The sequence below is a fragment of the Cavia porcellus genome, unplaced genomic scaffold, assembly GCF_034190915.1.
Source record: "Cavia porcellus strain 051 isolate PalLab524CR breed Dunkin Hartley unplaced genomic scaffold, mCavPor4.1 scaffold_26, whole genome shotgun sequence".
Lineage (NCBI taxonomy): Eukaryota > Metazoa > Chordata > Mammalia > Rodentia > Caviidae > Cavia > Cavia porcellus.
The window spans coordinates 25111959-25135475 of record NW_026947509.1 but is presented as its reverse complement, the minus strand read 5'-3'; the positions used below and the strand labels follow the sequence as shown (position 1 = coordinate 25135475).

The 23517-nt window shown below is 41.0% G+C and overlaps 2 protein-coding genes and 1 long non-coding RNA gene across 7 annotated transcripts in view; 1 reads left to right on the top strand and 2 right to left on the bottom strand.

Annotated features, from left to right (window-relative positions):
• Nucleotides 1–2266: 2266 nt before the first annotated feature.
• Rpgrip1 (RPGR interacting protein 1) overlaps nt 2267–23517 on the top strand; it is a 74360-nt gene continuing 53109 nt past the window's right edge. For all 3 annotated transcript variants that reach the window (XM_063236917.1, XM_063236916.1, XM_063236918.1), the window contains exons 1-4: nt 2267–2338; nt 15399–15499; nt 19737–19869; nt 22475–22764. In XM_063236917.1, the coding sequence (XP_063092987.1) occupies nt 2286–2338; nt 15399–15499; nt 19737–19869; nt 22475–22764 (577 nt within the window). In that variant the 5' untranslated portion in view covers nt 2267–2285. The remainder of the gene's footprint in view (nt 2339–15398; nt 15500–19736; nt 19870–22474; nt 22765–23517) is intronic.
• On the bottom strand, nt 2502–23252 carry LOC134473242 (endogenous retrovirus group K member 13-1 Env polyprotein-like). Of its 3 annotated transcripts, XM_063236923.1 has the most exons (3): nt 22887–23252; nt 9858–9977; nt 2502–5014 (listed from the first exon to the last, which is right to left on the bottom strand). In XM_063236923.1, exons 1-3 carry the CDS (start codon nt 22913–22915, stop codon nt 4882–4884), a joined length of 282 nt encoding a protein of 93 aa, XP_063092993.1. In that variant the 5' UTR covers nt 22916–23252; the 3' UTR covers nt 2502–4881. The 3 variants fall into 3 exon arrangements, with proteins under 3 accessions (XP_063092993.1, XP_063092992.1, XP_063092991.1); XM_063236922.1 differs by lacking the exon at nt 22887–23252 and having other exon boundaries at nt 9858–9983; XM_063236921.1 differs by lacking the exon at nt 22887–23252 and having other exon boundaries at nt 2502–5035; nt 9858–9945.
• LOC134473244 (uncharacterized) lies at nt 17924–22304 on the bottom strand. The gene is made up of 2 exons (XR_010043384.1): nt 21106–22304; nt 17924–18087 (listed from the first exon to the last, which is right to left on the bottom strand). It is a non-coding gene; the product is annotated as an uncharacterized LOC134473244 (long non-coding RNA).

Below are 23517 nucleotides of genomic sequence, written 5' to 3'. Positions count from 1 at the left end.
AATTTGTGGTGATCCTCCTGCCTCAGTCTGCTGGGTGCTAGAATTACAGGGGTATGCCACCATAACCAACTTAGTGTTTTCACTTATAAAATATCTGTTCGAAAAGAAAAGACACCCCTGAAGTTAAGGTGAGAATTGGGCATCACTGGTAGGAGTATAAAGTGGTAGATGCTTCTTTTTTTTTTTTTTTTTTTTTTTTGTCTCTTTCCTTTTTATCGGTACTGGGGATTGAACTCACGACTGCCTGCTTCAAGCAGGCACTTATGCCGCTGAGCTAAATCCCCAGCCCTAGTAGACCCTTTTTAAAAGTTAGACAGTTTGGAAAGAAGTACCAAAGGCTTTAAAATTGGTCATTCTCTTTGATTTAGCTGTTCTACTTCTAGTAATTATTCTGAGAAAAAATAATTTAATAATTTTGAATGTAAGTAAAAATTTATCTGAGAGATTTTTTTTCACATAGTGAGGATTGAATCCAGGGCCTCAAGTGTACTAGGCTAGCTCTCTACCACTCAGAAGGCTGAGGCAGGAGGATCACTTCAAGTTCGAGGTCAGCCTGGGCTACAGAGTGACACACTGTCTCAAAAAAAATTTTAAAGCCCTCCAAGAGAGAAAGAAAGAAAGAAAGAAAGAAAGAAAGAAAGAAAGAAAGAAAAGAAAGAAAGGGAAAAGAAAGGAAAGGAAAGGAAAAGAAAGGAAAGGAAAGAGCCTCTGCAGTACAAGTTTGGGCCAAGTAAAAACAGGAAAATAAGTACACTGTATAGAAAGTGGGCCACCATGCAAGAGAACATAGTGGCCAACACTAATGAATTTTAAAATGGTGAAGATAGTGAATTTAGTGTTCTGTGTATTCTACCACAATTTTTGTGTGGTTTGATTTTGAGACAAGGTCTTGCTAGGTAGTCCAGGCTGAACTTGAACTGATTATACAGCACAAAGTAGCCTCAAACTCATAGTGATCCTCCTGCCTCCGCCTCCAGAGTGCTGGGATCACAGGTGTGAACCACCACACCAGCTTTATTAATCTTTAAAAAAAAAAAAAATAAATGAAGGCAGGGCGTGGTGGCTGGTGGCTCACGCCTGTAATCCCAGCACTCAGGAAGCTGAAGCAAGAGGACTGTACAAGTTTGAGACCAGCCTGGGCTACAAAGTGAGCTCAAGGCCAGCTTGACCTGCATAGCAAGACTCTATTTCCAATAAATAAATAAATAAAATGAAAAGGAAAAAAGACAGCGACAGCTACTCTGGACAAGTAGAAAGGAGTATTTACAGGGGAAATACTCGTTTCTGTTAATCTTTTTTTTGTACTGGGAATCAAATTCATGACCTTGGGGCTGGGGATTTAGCTCAGTGGCATAAGCTCCTGCCTTGGAAGCAGGCAGTCCTGAGTTTGATCCCTGGTACCGGTAAAAACGAAAAAGACCAAAAAAAAAAAAAAAAAACAAATTCATGACCTTGTGCTTGTCAGGCAGGTCCTTATGCCACTAAGCTATATCCTTGGTAGCTCTGTTAATCTTAATTCAAATATATATAATTTGAACAGAAACACTTATTGAGAGAAAGAAAGCTTTTGTCACAGAGACACAGTCCTGAGAGGACTGCCAGGGATTTTTTTTTTTTTTTTTGTCTTTTTGAGACAGGGTCTTGCTACGCAGTTCAGGCTGGCCTTGGGCTCATTTTGTACCCTAGGCTGGTCTCGAACTTGCCACAATCCACCTGCCTCAGCCTCCCAAGTGCTGGGATTACAGGAGTGTGCCACCACACCCAGGTCAAATATACTTTTTAATTTTAATGAGTATAAAACCACACCAAACAGAAAAGCTAATCAGAAAAGAACAATGAAAGTGATACAGGACTTCAAAACAAAATAGAAAATCAACAATGGATACCATGATGTCTCTTGTTTTCTTCCAAATAGCTGTCCATACCATCAGATATAATAAAATCAAAACAGAACAAAAGCAATCAAAACAAAAGAATGAAAGTGTTATAGACTTGTTCAAAACAAGATAACAGGAAATGAACAATGGCTACTGTAATCCATTCTGTTACCTTCACAGTAGCTGCCGTACCATCAGACACAGCATCAGATATATTTTCAATCTTAGTTTCATTGGAGAAGTTCGGTATGTGAGTGAATGTGCAAGCTGCTGTGTCCATGAGTGCTACCAGTAAGGAGAGGAGCAGGACCTCTTATCAGGCTGACCTGCAAAGGGTTAACTTCCCAGCTAAAGGGACTGGATTATCCAGAGGACAGAGGACTGAGCCTAGAGAATTAGAGGGCAAGAATGCACCCAGGAAAAGAAGAACTGGAGAGAGCTCTCAAGAGGAAGCGGGGATTGTAAGTTTATGTCTAATACATAGCTGTGGTCCCTTGTTTCTGACCTAGGTTGTTTTGTGTCGTGAGTGTCTAGAGCACTCTGAACTCCGGGCAAGGTAAACACGCACGCCTTGTCGGGACACGGGGGGTACAGCGCTTGGAAAAGAAAGACAGGAGAGACACCTTTGCTGTCTGCACCGCGTTACACTGCACTGCACTGCACTGTACGCACAATCTTTATTTTAGGATTCATATATAGTAAACCCGATCAATTTACAGAGCCCAGATAATTAAGTAGTGAAAAGGCATTCTTTGTGGCAAGCTACAACGTGACAGACTACAATGTTTATTCTAAAACTATCTAAGTGAAGTAAATAATCACAACCAGTTCTCACAACTTCTCTAGCCCAGGAAGAAATTCATTAGCTCAAGAATGTTGTTAATTTGTCTGCTGTTAGTGTCACAAAGGGTGGCCAGCCACTTCCTCAAGACTTCTGCAAAACAAAGCCAGCTCACAGTATGGATTCCAGAGGGTGAGGGCTCACTGAGAACAGGCATTCCCGTTCTACCTCCTTCTCGCATACCAGGGCGGCTATTGTAAATTGCAGGTTAGAGGGGGTTGGGCCTACAAAGTGACACCTCATCCCCCACACTTCCTTCCTTTTTATTTTTTAACAACAATTTCCATAAGATCAGGTTATTAATAGTATTTCGTCTTATGCAGTAAAAATACACAAGAACTATGGCAATGAGAACTATAATTAAACTAAGTCCCATGCCACTAAAAGTGTGGGTTATGCTCTGCCAGATTCCTTTGGAATCTAATCCTTTCAAAGATTGAGCAAGCAATTGCGCAAATTGTGCTAGGGATTCATCATCATTTTGCTTTGCAAAATCCTTGTCAATTTGATTATGCAAAGATTCTATTTCCTCCTGGGCAGAGGTGTTTCCATTTAAATACATTCTAATCATTTCCCATTCAAGTTCTGTCTGATTATAAGGTCGTTGGGTTATACAGAAAGTAGTTGAATTCCAATCACATTTTAAAAACACTTGATGCTGAAGAGCCAATATTTTTCTACCCATCCATTCAACTGTTTGTTTAAGGAGGTCTATTTGTTGTTGTAGTTTGGCGTTTATTTGCCACTGAGTTAACCAAAGTTCATGAGAATTCTCATGCCATAATTCGACAACATGTTTTTCTTGCAAAGAGGTATGTAAAGCTACTCCTGAGACTGCTGCTAGAGAGGCTACAGTTATCAGACTTAACAGTACAGCAACCACTATTCCAATAAATCTTTTTGTACGTTTTAACAGATGTTTAAAAAATTCAGTAGTAACAGAAATTACCGGGTCTTGAGACCATGGTCGAGTTAAATTTACAGGCAACCAAATATGAGTTTTTTGTTGTAACAGCATAACTGTATAAGGCTTAGTGAAATTTAGTGTGCTATTTAAGCATGTAAACAATTGACAATTTAAACAAGTACAAGAAAAATGTGTAAAATTAAAAGTTCCCACTAAAAAGACATAAGGCAGAGGTGCACAAACAGTAATATTATACATTTTAAACCTAGTAAAATTATAAGTAGTAGATACAGATCGACTAGTCCCTGAATAGGAAACATTGTACAAGGTTACAGGTTGCATAGCGGCTGGAATCTTCCAAATATGATTTTGAAGGTGATGAGGGTATTCTTCGGCTGCAACAGCAGGGTTAGCGATTCCACCATCTCCCCACCACAAGAGAGCCGTCTTTTGATGAAATATAGGAGCTCCGTCAGTTATTTTCTTTGGATCTGGAAGACTATACACAACAGAGAGATTACATCTTGTCTCATTCCATTCAGCACATCCATTAACGAATTTTCCAAATGGTCCCCAAATAATATACCCATCAATATTTTTAGCAAATTTTCCCATACATAGTTGCCAAATTATGGGATTATAAGAAATATTTTTATAAGTGAATTCAGGGCATACAGGAAATGTATTTGTATCAGGTGCTGTTAAATTTTTCCAGGTAACATTAAAGGTTTGAGCAGCCAAGGCTTGAAGCCTTGTCCTTTTGTTGCCTGCTTTTATTCCATGTTGAATCCAATACTGCCATCCCAGAGGGATGCAAGGCGGTTCCCCAATGCAAATAGGCCTTTGATTACCATAATAAGTAAAATTGAATAGTGTCCCATCATCTTGATTGTGGGGGGTTAAATCAGCCCACGGTGCTGACAAAATTTCTCTAGGTGTGGTATAAAGTAAAATATCACTAGTTCCCCATTTTACAGGTTCTAATAAAGGGGGGTTTGGAATATATGCCCAGTACGAATGCGGAGGTACCTCAGTCCCCGATGCAACAGTGAGCAAGGCACATAAAGCTAAAAACAAGTTTTCAGGGTTTAAAGGCTTTCCTGCTTGAAGGACAAGCCGTTGCCCTTCTATGGTCAATTTCTTTAATTGTCCCCATGTAGGGAGGGGATTTAAATTTGGTCGCTGTGAGCGGCGGGATTTTCTTAGCTTTAATCTGGCCATGGCTGCGATAGGAACAAGCTCAGCATCCTCAGCCTCTAGCTGGTTTCGCGCTCGCTTCTGAAGGCACGGTTCCGGTTCCTTGGGGAGTTGTCTCCGGGGCTGGCGAACAGGGTCTGGAGGCGCGGATCCTGATCCATCGTCCAGGGACCCACTGCTGAATTCCATTTTCTGTGGAGATATAACCAAAACCTTTCCCCCTATAGAGCAATGTGCCCCTCTCCCATTCAGCCTCTGGAGCTGTTTTAGTCCAAATAGGTTCATTAATCACAAAAGGCTGTTGTTGCTGTTCAAAATGTTTTTCAGCTCTTGTTAATATTTCACCTTGTGGTAAATTGAGAAAATTTAAAATAAACAATGCTTGATGCAGTAATGTTTTTGGACTGTTTTGCAATTTAAACAGTATTGGTATCTGAATATCCTCCTGACTCCTCCTTTTTAATTTTTTAATTTGCAACTTAAGAGTGCCATGTGCTCTTTCAACAATAGCTTGACCCTGGGGGTTATATTCAATCCCTGTAATATGAATAATATTATGGAGATCACAAAATTGTTTAAATGTTCTGCTAGTATAAGCAGGTCCATTATCTGTTTTGATTTTAGAAGGAATTCCCATAACTGCAAAAGTCTCCAATAAATGTACAATAACATTTTTAGTGGATTCTCCCTGTTGAGCAGTAGCCCATAGAAATGAAGAATAGGTATCAATAACTACATGTACATAAGAAAGCCGACCAAAAGAAGGTACATGTGTAATATCCATTTGCCATAATTCATTAGGTTGAGTTCCTCGAGGGTTGACACCTGCGGGAATAATTCTTAAATGTAATGGTCTACAAATAGGGCAGGCTTTTACAATCTGTTTAGCTTTTGTAAAAGGTATCTTATATTTAAGATGCAAATGTCCTGCATTTGCATGATTAAATTGATGTTCTTCAACGGGTGTGGTGAACATAACTAAGGAATCCACTGCATTGTTACCTGATACTAATGGTCCGGGTAACTGAGAATGAGAACGTAAATGAGTAATAAAATAAGAATGATTTCTTTTTTGAACATGTATTTGTAAATTTTGAAATAAAGACAATAAAGCAGGCTTATTAGAATATAACACAGCTGAATAGATATTTGTCACTACTCCAACAGAATAGGCCGAATCGGCTATAATATTAATAGGTTGGTTATGAAAATCTAAAAACACTTGTAATATAGCAAAAAGTTCATTTTGTTGTACAGAGTTAAAATTTGTCTGACGTACCCAGTAAGATTTTTGAGTCCAATATGCAGCTTTATTTTTAGATCCATCTGTAAATATAGTCAAAGCTTGTGGAATTGGCTGTACAGCTAATAAGGTATTAACCACAAATTGTTGACGTCTAAAAAAATCCCATAATTTACTTTTAGGAAAATGATATGAAAAAGTTCCCATGAAATCTGCTAAAGCAATTTGTAAGGTTTCAGTAATTGACAACAAATATTCCCATTGTTCCTTAGTTAAAGGGATAACTATATTGTTTATATCTTCTCCTATCAAAGTTATAGAACGAGCTCTACCATTCATAATTAAAGCTGCAACCATGTCAATATAAGGCATAACATTTTTAGATTGCTTAGTTTTAGTGAATACCCATTCTACTGGCATAGCATTTTGACCTAAAACTGCAGAGGGATATTGAAAAGTATTAATAATATATAAAGTTAGAGGCAATTTAGGATCAATCCTAATTAAAAATGCATCCTTAATTCGTTGTTCTACAAACTGTAATTCTTGCTCGGCTTTTGTTGTTAAAGAACGAGGGCTGGATGGATCTGAAGAGCCCTGTAGAGTAGCAAACAAATGCTGTAATGCATGGGTAGGAATACCTAGTGTGGGACGAAGCCAATTAATATCCCCTAATAATTTTTGAAAATCATTTAAAGTGGATAACTTATCTCTCCTAATAGACATTTTTTGTGGAATCACCTTTTGTCTAGTAAGAATATATCCCAAATAATGACTAACTTCTTCCTTTTGAATTTTATCCTGTGCTATTACAAGTCCAAACGGAGAAAAATATTGAGGTAAAGTTTTTAAAATATCTTCTAAAACATTTCTATCACTATATGAGAATAAAATATCATCCATGAAATGAGCCGTATAAACCTGAGGCCATCGTGCACGCACTGGTTTTAATGCTGCATCAACATAAATTTGACATATAGTTGGGGAATTTTTTATTCCTTGGGGTAAAGTCCTCCATTGATATCTTTGATAAGGTCTTTGATAATTTGTTTGAGGAATTGAAAAAGCAAACCGTTTTCTATCTTCTGGATGTAATGGGATGTTAAAATACAAACCAACCAGCAGGGAGCGCTGAGGGTAAAGGAATACCGGGCTGAAGGGCTCCCATTTGAATTAAGGATGAATTTACAGCACGTAAGTCTGTTAAAAGTCTCCACTTGCCTGATTTCTTTTTTATCACAAATATTGGAGAATTCCAAGGAGATGTGGATGGTTCTATGTGATGTAGAAAAAGCTGTTGATCAATCAATTCCTGCGCTGCCTGTAACTTTTGAGTAGTCATAGGCCACTGATCTATCCAAATTGGGTCATCATTTTTCCAATTAAGCTTTAAAGGATTTATTTCCCTAGGCTGTAGAAACATGCAAAATATTAAAAATGTATATAAGCTCCCCATTGTTTTAATACATCTCTTCCTAAAATAGAAACTGGTACCTCTAAGATATAAGGTTTAATAACAGCAACTTGACCCTCTTCATTTTTTATATGTATATGCATTGTGGCTTGTCCAATTGTATTTACTGGAGTTTTACTTACTCCTTTTATATTACATGGAATAATAGTATAAGTAATATGAGAAGGCCAATCAGTAGGTTTAACAATAGTAATATCCGAGCCTGTATCTATAAGAGCCTGAATTTTCTTATGCTCAATAAAAATATTAATAAGAGGTTGTTGTTGAGATAATTTAGCTGTCCACATTACATTAATAGGGTTAGTGCTGCCGAACCCTCCTGTTCGCTGAACAACAGAGGATCCTATTGGGATATAAGGCAGTAAAATGAGTTGAGCTATACGTTCTCCCTTTAATAATTTATAATCTGTAAGTGAGGACATCAGAATCTGAATTTCTCCAGTATAATCTGCATCTATAATTCCTAAGTGAACAGTAATGCCTTTTTGATTTAAACTAGATCTACCCGTGAGCAAGCCAAAAGTTCCCGCAGGCAGAGGACCAAAAATTCCTGTAGGAATTCTCACGGGAGATTGTCCTCCTCTTAATTCTACATCTTTTAAGGCTGGTATGTCCACTGCGGCACTGTGTTGGGTGGCTGGCTGTAGGGAGAATACGGTAGAGTTACCCCATTGATTTGTCCGGGGCCCGGGGTAGGGCCCGTTTTCCCGTTTCCCTTTTGTTTAGCTGAATTAACTTGTTTACTCCTGCATTCACGAGCCCAATGATTTCCCTTCTTGCATTTTGGACATAAGCCAGGAGCTCTAGATCTCTTTTTTTGATCATTGCCTACAAGTTTTGGACAGGCCCTCTTTACATGTCCTATCTGACCACAATTAAAACATTTTAAAGACTGTTCCTTTTTAGATTGCCAATTAGTCCACGTGGTTGCCATGGTCTCAGCAAACAGTTGCATTTTCCTAGATTCTGAATTTAAATCTTTACATTGTTTTATAAAATTGTCAATCGTTCCAGTATCTTTTATTGGAATTAAAGCCCTTTTGCATTCATCATTAGCATTTTCAAAAGCTAACATTTTTAAGAGATGCTCTTGTAAGTCTTGTCCCACTACTGTTTTTTCTATAACATTTTGAAGTCTTGCAACGAACTCAACATACGGTTCATTGGCTCCTTGCAGAACTTTAGCCCAAGATCCATATTCTGATCCTTTAGGCCGTATTTTATCCCAAGCTTTTAAAGCAATATCTTTTAATTGAGCATGAATCTCTCTTGGAGCTCCTGCCTGATGCTCAACAGTATCAAAGAAACCTGTACCAGAGAGCATGGGATAAGAAAGGAGTCTAATATTCGGATCTCGATCGTCAGCATTTTGTCTTGCCTTTTCCGCACAACCTTCCATAAACCACATGTGCCACTGTAAATATTCTGGCTCCTTTAAAAGAATTTTGGCCAAGGCTTTCCAATCATAAGGAGCAAGATTACCATAGTGATCTGCTACCGATGTTATTAATTCTCTAGTGTAATGAGCCTGAGGGCCATAAAGGGTTACAGCCTTTTTTAATTTTGCTAAATCATCCATATTAAATGCTTCCCATCTAGGGGGAACTGCCTCTCCATCTATTGGCTGAGGTCTGATTACAGGGAAAGCAAAGGCAGGCTTTTCCTCATCAGAATCCCCTAATTTTGGTAAATCAGCCAAAGCTAGCTTGGCTTTACTCCAATTAGGGTTAGATGGAGGAGGTGCAGAGGGAACTACAGGCGGGTTCTGCTTAACGGAGAGTTGTTTCACCTCTTGTGTTAAATGCTGTATAGCCTGTAAAATTGGGCGATTGTCATAATTTGATATTGCTGCGGCAGCTAAAGCTGAGTCGGCTGTAGTGGATTTTACTTTTAGTTTGGACGCCTTTTCACTACTTAAAGCGATAGCGTCATTTTGAACTACATTCTGCTCCTCCTCTGTGAGGGGCAATTCCTGAATAACTGGCTTAATTTCTAGTTGAAGATTTTCTACAATATGTTCATCTTCCATAGCTTTTAATAAAGAGTACACAACCGACCAAATAGCCCAAAAACGTAAAGGAATCTTCTCCTCCTGTTGCATAGCCCTTTCTATACTAACCCTTGCCTTCCTCCATACTTCTACATCCAAAGTTCCTTCATCTGGAAACCAAGGATTATATTCTTTAATTGTATCAATACACATATCCAAGTCAGCTGACCTGAGCGATATGCCATATATAGATAATAAATGTTTAAGAATTTTTAAGAAAGGAGAGGAAGCAGATTGTCCCATTTCCCCGTAATAAAATTATACTTACCTTCCTAAGCGACCTTCGGAGTCCCTGAATTCGGGCGCCACTTGTCGTGAGTGTCTAGAGCACTCTGAACTCCGGGCAAGGTAAACACGCACGCCTTGTCGGGACACGGGGGGTACAGCGCTTGGAAAAGAAAGACAGGAGAGACACCTTTGCTGTCTGCACCGCGTTACACTGCACTGCACTGCACTGTACGCACAATCTTTATTTTAGGATTCATATATAGTAAACCCGATCAATTTACAGAGCCCAGATAATTAAGTAGTGAAAAGGCATTCTTTGTGGCAAGCTACAACGTGACAGACTACAATGTTTATTCTAAAACTATCTAAGTGAAGTAAATAATCACAACCAGTTCTCACAACTTCTCTAGCCCAGGAAGAAATTCATTAGCTCAAGAATGTTGTTAATTTGTCTGCTGTTAGTGTCACAAAGGGTGGCCAGCCACTTCCTCAAGACTTCTGCAAAACAAAGCCAGCTCACAGTATGGATTCCAGAGGGTGAGGGCTCACTGAGAACAGGCATTCCCGTTCTACCTCCTTCTCGCATACCAGGGCGGCTATTGTAAATTGCAGGTTAGAGGGGGTTGGGCCTACAAAGTGACACCTCATCCCCCACAGTTTTGTTGGTTTTGTTTTGTTCAGGTTGACTTGGAGCACGCTTAATTACAGAACTTTATCTCCCTTTTTTATTTTATTTATTTTTTTGGTACTGGGGATTGAACTCATGACCTTGTGCTTGCCAGTCAGGTGCTTATGCCACTGAGCTAAATGCCCAGCTCCCTACCTTTCTCCCTGCCTTTCTTTCTTCTTCTTTTCTTCCAGTCTTCCTTTCATTTCCTTTTTCTTTCTTTTTTTTTTTTTTTTTTTTTTTTTTTTTGTCTTTTTCCTTTTTATCGGTACCGGGGATCAAACTCACGACTGCCTGCTTGCAAGGCAGGTGCTTATGCCGCTGAGCTAAACCTCCAGCCCCTCCTTTTTTTCCTGTGTTGAAGATTGAAGTCACTTTGCTTTGACTTTTTAAGGCTTTCCCTTGTTATAATTATTAAATGTACCTATTTCCCCTCTAATTACTTGCTTCCGAAGACCAAGGACTGTTTTTCTTCTCTTTGAAGCAAGGGTGCTTAATTTGCACATCGCAATATTTGTCAAATTATGCTAGGGCTTAAGTTTATCCTGCTGTTTTTGCTACTGGTTACAAACTCCGAATTCTATACAGTCAGACTAAAGTTATTACTGTGTTTGGCACAACAAACAATAAGATTTTTTTTTTAAAATTATTGTTAAATTCAATAAAAATTCCAGGATTAAAAAAAATTACAGAATTTCCTATCATTCCTTTTCTTTAAATTTTTTTTTGTCTTTTTCCTTTTTATCGGTACCAGGGATCGAACTCACGACTGCCAACTTGCAAGGCAAGCGCTTATGCCGCTGAGCTAAATCCCCAGCCCCCTATCATTCCTTTTCTGAGCATTCATACAACCAACACTCTTTGCCTTCCACTTCTTTTTGCTCCAAAACTTTTTGCTCCATTCTTTTTATTTTTTTCCCCTAGGGTTTCAGTACTGAGGGTTGGGACCTTCACACTGAGCTACATTGCTGCTCTTTCTTTCTTTTTTTCTTTTCTTAAACTTTTATTTTTGAAACAGTGTCTTACTAAATTGCTGAGTGGGCTCAGATTTCTGATCCTCCTCCCTCAGCCTCTGACTCTCAAGATTCCAGCATGTATCACCACACCAAGCTCCTTTCTCAGTTCTTTCATCTCATCTGCTTCCACCTTTCATACAAAATGAGCTCCTCCTGAGCGCCCTCAGGCTCCGTAAAACCATTTTTTTTTTTTTTTTAAATCTGTACCGGGATCAAATTTATGACCACCTGCTTGCAACGCAGGTGCTTATGCCGCTGAGCTAAATCTCCAGCCATAAAACCATTTTTTTTCGAGGATGGATTCACAAATTGTCCCCTCTTTCTTCCAAGCCTTCAACTTACAGGAGCCCAATTGCAGTTTCCCTTCTGAGACTTGACTACTTACCATCCCTGATAGAGGTCATTCATTCAGTCAGAAGACTTGAATTTCCAATTCATTTTAACTTTGAAATAATTAATGCCCTACTTCTACATTTTGTTACATAGGTCCAATTAATCAATGAATTTTTTTAATGTTATTTTTATTTTTATTTATTTTTGTCTTTTTGAGACAGGTTCTCGCTATGCAGTTCAGGCTGGCCTTGAGCTCACTTTGTAGTCCAGGCTGGTCTCCAACTTGCAAGGATCCTCCTGCCTGTCTCCCGAGTGCTGGGATTACAGGCATGAGCCACCACGCCCGGCGTTATTTTTATTTTTAGTTTAGATTAGTTTTGTTTTTTACTTGTTTTGGTGATTTTGAGACAGGGTCTCACTATGCAGTTTAGGTTGGCCTTGAACTCACTATGTGGCCCAGGCTGCCCTTGAATTCAGGTGATCCTCCCGCCTCAGTCTCCCGAGTGCCAGGATTATAGGCATATGCTACCAGCTGTGAGCACTGGGAATTTTTTTTTTTTTTGTCTTTTTTGTTTTTATCGGTACCAGGGATCGAACTCAGCACCGCATACTTGCTAGGTAGGCACTTATGCCATTGAGCTAAATCCCCATCCCCTGATTAATGTTTCAAAAGGACTGAAAAGACAAGGGATAGGAGGGAGGGAGAAATCAAAGCACCAGGACTGCTAGAATACTTATGTCATTTACAGGTAAAAGGAAAGAGTAGGAAGTGCCTGCCTTGCAAGCACATGGTCGTGAGATCGATCCCTGGTACCAAAAAACAAAGAGTAGGAAAAGGTTAAGTTGGAGAGAGAAATCAAAATTTCTCTGTGCATGAGAGTTGGAGATATCTAGCAACCATCAAATGGAGCTGTTTAAAGACAGGAAGTTGCACAGAACTGAAGGTCAAGACTGGACAAATAAATGTGAAAACAACAGACAATTTGTATGCAGTATTTATGGAGCAAGTGACTGTATGCTACCATCCATGGAACACAATGTTGACCAAAGCAGGAGGCATTTTTACCGACAGGATTTCCTGGCCGACACAGTTAGAGCACAACTGAGGTCCCAGCACTCTGACTGGCTGAGGCAGGAGGATCAGAAATTCCAGCCTACCCTGGGCAGTTTAGCAGTTTAGCAAGGCCCTGTCTCAAAATAAAAAAAACATAAATAGCTGGGAATGCAAAGGTCCTAGGTGTAATCCCCAGTATTACCGGAAAAAAAAAGATAGAATTTCCAGATTATCAAGCACAGAGTAGAATATGATTATTCCAGAGCTCCCACATTTACATATACATCTAGCCATTTGCAGAGGCTAATTTAACTCTCCCAGTCCCATTTCTAGCCAGAATCTGATTGGCTCTGTTTGAGTCAGTTGTCTGTCCCTGTTCTTATCACAGTGGCTATGAGACCTGAATCACAGAGTATGAACCGGTCTCTTGGGAGTCAGTCCTTATACACTCAGGAGCAAGGGGATCACATACGGGTGGAAGCTGGGTCCACATCTCATGAAGGTGAAGACTGAAGTTGAAAACAAAGGAGGTAGACAGGAGAAACCTTTATTGAAGAGAAAGAAATAGCTCCCAATAGTCGACAGGAGACCCGAAAGTGGGTTGCCAAGGGGACTCACTGTAGAGGACTTTTTACACCAAAAAACGACCAAGGCTCAAACCAGTCTGAGTCTAAGTTCAGCCTATGGGACTAAAACAAGCTTACTTAAATTAGATATGGGTCTGTAAGGAGATGACACTCACAGCACTGCAAGCATCCACAGATAGTTCTGGGCTGCTGTCCTATTCAAGTAGTTCATTAAAAGAACAAATTTGTGCTGGGGATTTAGCTCAGCGGCATAAGTGCCTGCCTTGCAAGCAGGCAGTTGCGAGTTCGATCCCTGGTACCGATAAAAAAAAAAAACGAAAAAGGCAAAAAAAAAAAAGGAAGCTGAAAAGAACAAATTTGAGAAGGGAAAAAAATTTTCCACATTGAAAAAAAATTTTCCACATAGGTAGGAGCAGGAGCTGTTATAGTGGCCCTCTGCCACCTTGCTTATCACCTGACTTGTTACACACTGGACTTACTAACTCTGCATCTCAGGCTCCTGCTCATATGGCCAAGCCTGGTCTTCCTAATTATCTAGGGCCTGGTGCCCTTCTAGCGGCCTGCTATCTCCTGCCTAACTTTCTGTAATAATTAGAGGCTCATTTCTCAGAGAAATGGCCATTGGCTTCCAGGCTGAGCACTTAAAAACTGAACCAAATTTGTGTGCATCAATTTTATAATTGGACCAAAGTTATTCTCTGTCCCTCTGTCTCTCTGTCTCTGTCTCTCTATCTCTTTATTATACTGGAGATTGAGCCCATGACCTCTCATATACAAGCAAATATTCTACCTCTGAGCTACATCCCTGCCCAACACTTAATTGATCTAGAATTATATCTATTAATCATTTGGACAGATTTTATTTTATTTTATTTATAGTACCGGAGATTGAACTCATGACTTTGCACTTGCCACCGAGGCACTTATACCACTGAGATAAATCCTCGACCCTCAGACTTTATTTATTTTATTTATTTATTTTTGTCTTTTTCGTTTTTATCGGTATCAGGGATCGAACTCACGACTGCCTGCTTGCAAGGCAGGTGCTTATGCCTCTGAGCTAAATCCCCAACCCCCCAGACTTTATTTTTTAATTGCATCTTTTGCAGAACTGAGGATTGAATCCAGAGCCCTCACCCTGAGCTATATTCCCACCTTTATTTTTTATTTGAGGAAGGCACTCATTAAGTCACTAAATTGATCAGTCTGGACTTGAGCTTTTAACCCTCCTGCCTCAGCTCCTAGAGTAATGGGATTACAGGTGTGAGCACTACGCCCACTGATTTTTACTTTGAATAAATAATATCATTAATACTCAATGCATAGTCTTTTTTTTTTTTTTTTTTTTTTGGCTTTTTGAGACAGAATCTCACTATGCAGTTCAGGCTGGCCTTGAGCTCATTTTGCAACCCAGGCTGGTCTCCAACTTACAAGAATCCTCCTGCCTCAGACTTCCAAGTGTTGAGATTAAAGGTGTGTACCACCATGCATGGTTTGTTTTGTTTATTGAAACAGGGTGTCACTATGTATTTCAGACTGAGCCCTAACTCATTATATTGCCCAGGTTCACCTCACACTCTTGACGATGGGCCTGGGGATTTAGCTCAGCAGCACAAGCGCTTGCCTGGCAGGCACAAGGTTGTGAGTTCAATCCCTGGTACAAATAAAACAAAACAAAACCCAAAAAACAAACAAAAAAAAACTTGACGATCGTGCTACATCAGCCTCCTAAGTACTGGAATTACAGTCTTGCTCCATGCTCAGCTATTGTAGTCTTACCCTTAAGAGTTGTCCACGAATATATAAAACATCATGTACCATTCAAAAGTGCTAAGAAACTCCTACAATTTAAACACAGCCTGCAGAAGCTGTCCTGAAGTTACATCTAATTGATTTAACTTTTCCTTTATTTTGTGTTCTCTAGGAGCCCTTACAATATAAGAATTAGGACAATGTCACAACTGCTGGACCATACATCAGATGACCTGCCAGTTAGAGACACGGACTCAGTATCTCAGTGGAAAGGTAAATCCATTTTGCAAAGGGGTGGGGACCAGGAGATGGGGTGGGGGATGATGGGAAGTAAAAAAGAAGCGACATGTGTTCTGTCCTTGGCCAACTCCCTACAATAACTGTAATCACTGCAAACATGTACTGATAAAATAAAAGATGAAAAAAGAAAAATAAATCGAGTCCCTGGAGGCCTTTGAGAATTAAAGAACCTGCCAGTGTGGAACGCCTTGCTGGCTTCATAGTGACTGCCTTGCTTGGAGCTTTTTTCTTCAATCTTTTAAACATTTTATTCATAAACTCTCTTTTGCAGGGAGTGTGCTAGGACTGAACCCCGGGCTGTGCACTAAGCTTAGTTCCCAGCCTTCTTATATCATTTTACATTTTGAGACAGGGTCTCACCAGTTCACTAAATTGCCCAGGCTAGGCTCAAACTTTCAATCCTCCTGCCTCAGCCTCCCCAAGTGCTGGGATTACAGGTATGCACCACTACAGCCAGCTCTAAATTCTTCTTCTTTTTTTTTTTTAATGCCAGGGATTGAACTTACAACCTTGTGCTTGCCAGGTAGGCGTTTATGATCAGAGCTAAATCCCCAACCCCTCTAAATTCTTATAATAAAAGTTCTGTCATGCAAATTTAGGAGGTGAGGCCAACTATTATGACCTTAGATGCTACCAAAAAAAAAAAAAAAGCAAGAACAAACTAGGTGGCAGTTTAAGAGAAAAGGCCTTAGCCTCACTAGAGCTGCTGCACACAGGCCTCCAGATAGTTTTGTAACTTTGTTCCTACTCTCCCACCCTTCTATCCTAATCATAGCTGCTGATGATTCTGTTTTCACTTCATAATTTTTTAAAAGCATAGGACACTTTATGCACTGCTTGGAAAAAAGCTAGGTGTTATATAATTACAGTTCAAGACACAACTCTACTTCTGCATATAAAGTTTACTAAAATTCTTGCATACAAGTACTGGGAGACATTTATCAGAATATTCACAGCATTTTATTCAAAAGAATAAAAACTAGGACCTGGCACAGTGGGTGTATGCTTGTGATGCCAGCTACTAAGGAGGTTGAGTGGTAACATTTGGAGTTTGAGGTCCTGAGCTATATAGTGAGAACCTGTCTCAAAAACAAAACAATTCTAGCATTCTGGGAGGCTGAGGCAGGAGGATTGCAAGTTTAAGGCCAGCCTTGGCACTTCAGTGAAACCTTGTCAGTTGACAAGGATTGGAGGAACTGGAACCATCCTACACTGCTAGTAGGAGTAGAAAATGGTAAACTCACTTTATAAAACAAGTTAGTGGTGCTTAAAAAGTTGAATATATACTTGCTCATGATTCAACTACTTTACCCAAAAGACATGAAAACATACATCTATGCACAGAACTTGTACAGATGTTTATACCAGCTCTGTTTGTGTTAGCCCCAAACTGGAGACAACCCGATGTCCAGCAACAATGAATGGATAACTTATGGTATAGTTATACCAAGGAAGATGATTCAGAAATTAATAGGAACTATCAATACATGAAATATCACGGGTGATCCCAGTGCTCTGAGGCTGAGTCAGAAGGATGGCATGCTGGAGTCTAGTTTAGACAATTTAATAATTGACCAAGACCCTGTTATAAATTAAAAAGAGTTGGGCATGGTGGTACATACTGTAATCCTGAGGCAGGTGAATCACTGCAAGTTCGAGGTCAGCCTGAACTGCATAGTGAGACCTTGTCTCAAAAAAGACCAAAAAACAAAACAGACAAACAAAAAGACTGGGAATGTAATGTAGCTCAGTGCAAAGCTCTGGGTCAGTCTCCACTATGGCAAAAGAAGACAGAGCAAAACAAAAAACAATTTTTTAAAAAAAGAACACAGTGGTAAGATAATTAAATTGAGTAAAAAGAGATCACACCAACTTGAGCATGGTAAGGACCACCTATAATCCTAGCATCCTGGGGGTTTGAAGGAGAAGGATTGAAAGTTCTAGAGCCCCCCCCCAAAAAAAAAGGAAAGAAAAAGAAAGTTCTAGGCTAACCTGTTTATTGGTACCAGGGATCGAACTCACGACAGCCTGCTTGCAAGGCAGGCGCTTATGCCACTGAGCTAAATCTCCACCCCCTCTAGGCTAACCTGGATGACCTGTCTCAAAATAAAAATAAAAAGGTACTTGGTGAGATAGCACATGCCTGTAACCCTAGCACTTAGGAGGCTGAGGCAGGAGAATCACCATGAGTTCAAAGATGGCCTGAACTACACAGTGAGATCTTGCCTAAAAAAAAAGAAAAGACAGGCAAAGAGAAAAAGGGTTGTAGCTCAGGGATAGAGCATCATGGGTTCAATCCCCAGGAGAGAGGCAGATGGAGGGTCACAACAGAAAAGGACACTGTTACATAATGGATAACTTGATATAGGGGGTGTGATTTAAAAAATACAGTGCATGTTTACACATTTTAAATTTTTATTACGGTGAAAAGCACAACTACCCTCAAAATACTCCTCCAGGTTTGAGCACATTCATCCCAGTGTCCTTGCCATTTTCTGAAGCAGCTCTCAAAGTCCTCTTTTGTGAGTGTCCTTCCATGGCTGCAGGCAGCTTCTAGCTCTCTGTCAAGGTCAAAATGATCATGAAAGGTAAGTGATTCGGACTGATTCACGACATCAAGGCAGCCACCACAGCCCAACCTGAGACAACACTGGTGACAGAGAACTTCCAAAACTGCAACCCCAGCAGAATCTCAGCAGTAAGCAGCAAAAGTGATCCGAAAAGAGCGTCCGAAGCCAGGAGAGTAGCCTGACAGGGACTAAGGAAATGTGTCTTTTACTATAATAATTTTGTTTTTATTTTTCTTGAGACAAGGTCTTGTTGTGTAGTTCAGGCTGGCCTCGAACTTGGAGGAACCTCCTGCCTCAGCCTCCCAACTGCTGGGATTACAAGCATGTTGCCACTATGCCTGGCTGTAATAATTTTTTAAAAAATTAAAGTCACGGAAGCTGGGGATTTAGCTCAGCGGCATAAGTGCCTGCCTTGCAAGCAGGCAGTCGTGAGTTTGATCCCTGGTACTGATAAAAACGAAAAAGACAAAAAAAATTAAATTTTTGTGGTCATAAAGTATATTTTGTGGTCATATAGTATATACAGAATTCTGTTAAAAAGTCTATGAAAGTGAAAAGTAATCCATAATGATCTGAAATGTATCAGTTGGTATGTCTGGAAACAAAACTGGGGATTGAATTTGGTGTGGAGAGAAAAAGAATGGATCACAAAAGAGCACAAGGAGATGTGGGTGTAAGGATATGTTCTTAATTGTGATGATAATTTCACAGGTGTAGACGTATGTGAAAGATAATCAAAATTTCACTTGAATTATGTGCAGTGTGTATACTGCAAGCCATTTTTACCCCCAACACTTGTTGTAGTTTCCAGATGTCAGAGTAGTGACAGAGATGGCAGTGGTGGCCACGCTGGTTATGGTGCAGATGTTGTAGCCCTTTTTTCTCGAGGGCTAGGCTCCTTGGTGCCCTGGGCTTTCAAACAACTGCTAACTGAGCGGGCCTGGGGAACACTCAGAACACAGAGGTGCACCCCAGTTTCCTCAGCTAGGACCAAGCCGCAGCTCCTCCCAGCAAGCAGCTTGGGGACATTTCCTCCAGACTACCAGTGAGACAGCTCCTGATGATGAAAAATCATGTTTCTGGCTTTGCTCCTAGGGTCTTGAAGACAGTCATTGGCACAATCATTGTCCAGATCCAAATTATATAAAATGGGAAGAAAAGAAAGTCGAAGTAGGAAAGAGTCTAGCTCACAATACTTTCTTAGGAGACTTGGATTCACAAGGGAAAGCTGAGTCATGCCTCATAACAAAAGGACATGGGTAGGAGGTCGCCAGAGGTCTGCTAGCCATCACTGCATACATCTCTGATCTCAACCTGGATTCATGCTCTCAGGACAGGATGTAATGAGATGCATGTAACCAGATATAGTGGAGCATGCCTATAATCCTGGGGCTCAGGAGGCTGAGGAAGGAGGATCGCCAACATTTTTTTTCTTTCTTTCCTTCTTTCTTTCTTTTTTTTTTTTTTTTTTGGTACCAGGAGTCAAAGTCAGGACCTTATGCTTGTGCTGTTGAGCTATATCCCTGGCCCAGATTATCAACATTTCAAGCCAGCCTGAACTAAATATTGTCTCATAAAAACAAAAACCAAAAATACTGCAAGTAAAAATATTTTCCAATCATCCTTTCCTGTGTCTTTAGGTAAGAATATAAAAGCCCAACCAGTCCTGAGCAGGATGGACCGAGAGGAACTGGAGGACAATCTCTTTCGACTACGTGAAGAGCACATGTTGGTGAAAGATCTGTTTTGGAAGCAACAGGAGGAGATTAAAAGGTATTCAATGTTCTCCTAATTTTTGAAACCTAATAGGTATGGTAGTGCACACACACCTCTAACCCCCAGTCGGGGAGGCTGAGGTAGGAGAATTGCAAGTTCGAGCCCAACCTGAGCAATTTAGAAACTTAGTGAGACTCTGTCTCAAAATAAAAATAAAAAGGCCTGTAGATGTAGCTTAGTATAAAGCCTCTTGTACTGAAAACAAAAATTGAAAGCTGTATCTACATCAGGCATACACCACACTAAACAAAAAGGAATACATACTATTTAGATAGCAATGCCCAAAACTGATTCAGTGTCAAGAATATTTGCTTATTTATTTATTTATTTATTTACTTATTTATTTATTTTTGCAACAGGGTCTCTTTAGGTAGCCCAGGCTGGCCTCAAATTTACCACAATCCTCCCGCCTCAGCCTCCCAAATGCTGGGAATTACAGGTGTGCAACACCACACCTAGCACGAATGTTTAATTTTTGAAGCAGTATTGCAAGGAAGCAGACAGGAAGAAAGTGGGTTGCACAGTGTCCTCTAAAGGCACATCTTCAGTGACCTGAGGACTTCCCATCACTTCCAATCATGTCACGCTGAACACTAAGCCTTTAATATGCAGACCCAAGCCTTAGCCAAGAATCATGCTTCTGGATGAATAACTAAAGAACACCTGAAAAAGCAAATAAAATCAAACCAACAACAAAAGTACTTGAGATTGTGAATATTAAACTAGATTCTATCTGTGCAGCTTTGAGCTATATTTCATGCCCTGATTTATCTGGATAAAATGTTTTATAATAGTAATGACTAACACCTACAGAGGCTACAGTGTGACATCCCTTCTCTAAGCACTTTATCTATATTAACTTAATTACTGTATCTTTATTTATTAGTAAGAAAACTGAGCACAGAAAGTTTAAATGACCACATCCATAAATGTCAGAACAAGCATACAGTGTATCTTGGTTGACTCAGGCCATCATAACCAATACCACAGACAGGGGCTTTTAAACAGCAGAAATGTATCTTCTGGTTGTAGAGTTGAGAATGGGCTCCAGCCGGACTGCAGCTGCATGCTGGTGAGGACCATCTTCCTGGATCACAGCCTGCCTCTTCTTAGCTCAGTACCCTCATGGAGAGGAAGCAAGGGTTGGGCATGATGCAGAGTCTTTCTCTTGTTGTAAGACCATGGTTATATCTGCTCAGAGTCCTTGCTAGTGACCTCGCTTAGCCCACTCACCTTCCACAGGCCGAGTCTCCCAATCCTGTCACAGTGGAGGTAAAGGGCTTCCGCACAGGGATTTTGGCAGGTGAAGTAAGCAACCCCTTCCATAGCAAATGAGAACAGAGAATGTTCTGACAATGGTGAAAAGCAACATATTAGGTCAAGTGATAACGGTGGATGGTCCACAATAGGCAGAGCTCAGTAGATATTACCAGAAGCTGTAAAGGAGCCACCCTTTATGAAGGGTGTATACACAGGACATATGCAAGGGTGTAGATAAGAGGGCGAAAGAAGTATTAAAATTTTCCTTATAATTATCACTTTTAAGAAGAAATAGGCAAGCTGGGCATGGTGGCTCACGCCTGTATTCCCAGCACTTCGGAGGCTGAGGTGGGAGGATCCTGCAATTTCGAGACCAGCCTGGGCTACAAAGTGAGCTCAAGGCCAGCCTGAACTGCATAGCGAGACCCTGTCTCAAAAAAGACAAAAGAAGAAGAAGAAGAAGAAGAAGAAGAAGAAGAAGAAGAAGAAGAAGAAGAAGAAGAAGAAGAAGAAGAAGAAACGGGCAGTTTGTCTTTTATAATGGTTATAGTTCCATACAGATACATACACATATGCAAAATTTTTAATTTTTTTGTGATTTTTCTTTTTTTAGACAGGTTCTTGCTCTGCAATCCAGGCTGGCCTTGAATTCGCTGTGTAGCCCAGGCTGCCCTCAAACTCTCATCCTCCTGCCTCAGCCTCCTAAGTGCTGGTATTACAGGCATGTGCCACTATACCTGGCGAACTATATAATTTTAAAGAATAATATTTCTTATCTAGCATGGTAACACCCACTTGTAATCCCAGTACCTGGTATAGTGGTACACACTTGTTTTTTTTGTTTGTTTGTTTTGTCTTTTTCCTTTTTATCGGTACCAGGGATTGAACTCACGACTGCCTGCTTGCAAGGCAGGCGCTTATGCCGCTGAGCTAAATCCCCAGCCCCGTGGTACACACTTGTAATCCCAGCAGTTGATAGACTGAGGCAGGAGGATGGCAGAGAGTTCCAGGGCAGCCTGGGCTACATAGTGAGTTCAAGGCCAGCCTGAAAAACAGTGAAACCCTGTCTCACAAAGAAAAAAAAAAAAAAAAAAAAACTTTTATGCAAATATATAGCTTTTACAGTGTGTGATCATTATAACAGAACGGACAAATGGGTACATGATGACGTGCCCTCGGTTCAAAGTTACTGTGTGACTGGGGACAGAAAATTAATTTTTAAAGTGTAAGTAATAGGCAACAATAGACACATTCAGATCCTAGATCAACCCGTGACTATTTGTCACCAAATTACTGAGGCGCTGTCAGAGAAGGAGAAGCCGCGTGTCCTGTTTTGCTGCAGGCTGAGGACGACCTTGATGCGCCTGAGACTGACGGCCGCGGGCGGGGACCTGCGGGCCCGGGCGGCCGCCGCTGCGCGGAAGTCGGAGCCCGCGGGGCGGCAGCGCCAGGCGGCAGGGCGGCCCCCCACGCAGCCGCGCGTCCCGGGGCAGCGGCGCCCCGAGAGGCCCAGGCTCCCGGCGCCAGCCCCGCTGCTTCCTTCGGCTCCAGGCCGCGCTCCGCCTCGGGGCCCGCCGGGACGCAGACGGCTGCACACCGCCGGCGCCAGGGTGCCCGAGCGACCCTCGCAGGGTGAGCCTGGGACCCACCGAGCCCGCGGGGAGGCGCACCTTGGCTTTTTGCTGTACCCCGCCCACTGCCCTGCTTTGTCCTTTTGTTCTCTCTGCGGTCTCCCACAAATCATGTTTTCTTACCTGGGGGTGTCAGGTTCAAAATTCTCCATTCAGGGGCGGGGATGTAGTGCAGTTGTGGAGCGCTTGCCTGGCATGCACGAGGCCCTGGGTCACACACACATACACACACACACACACACTCATCTCTACTTCAGCTCACCACTGAGCTCTGCTGAGGGTCAGTTTTGCAACGGTCTAGAAAAGAGTGGCAGAGAAGGCCTCGTGGTCCCGTCCACGAGGAAGAAGAGAATTCCTTAAAACCACGATGAACTCTGAGGTCCTCCCAGGAAAACTTGTGGACAAGCTGCATTACTTTCACGGGTTCAGGAGGTTCCAAAGCCCACTGCTCAGGTCTAGGCCTGGTGCTGTCTTTCCTCTGTGTGCCCAGTGGTAGAGTCTGAGGCCTGATTTCTCTGGCTGTGAAAACCAAACTGAATCTCCAAAGAAAAGACATCCCATTCCCATGGGCCTAAATCAAAGATGAGCATTCAGGAGAAGGAAATCACACCCAGCATTTTATTTACATATTCTAATTTTGTCAACAAGTACTCATTCTTTCTACTTTCAATGCCCTACTTCCTACAACCAAACATTTGCAGAAACACCTGAAAGTAGAAAGATGGAATGAGTTCAGAGTTCAGTTCTGTCTGAC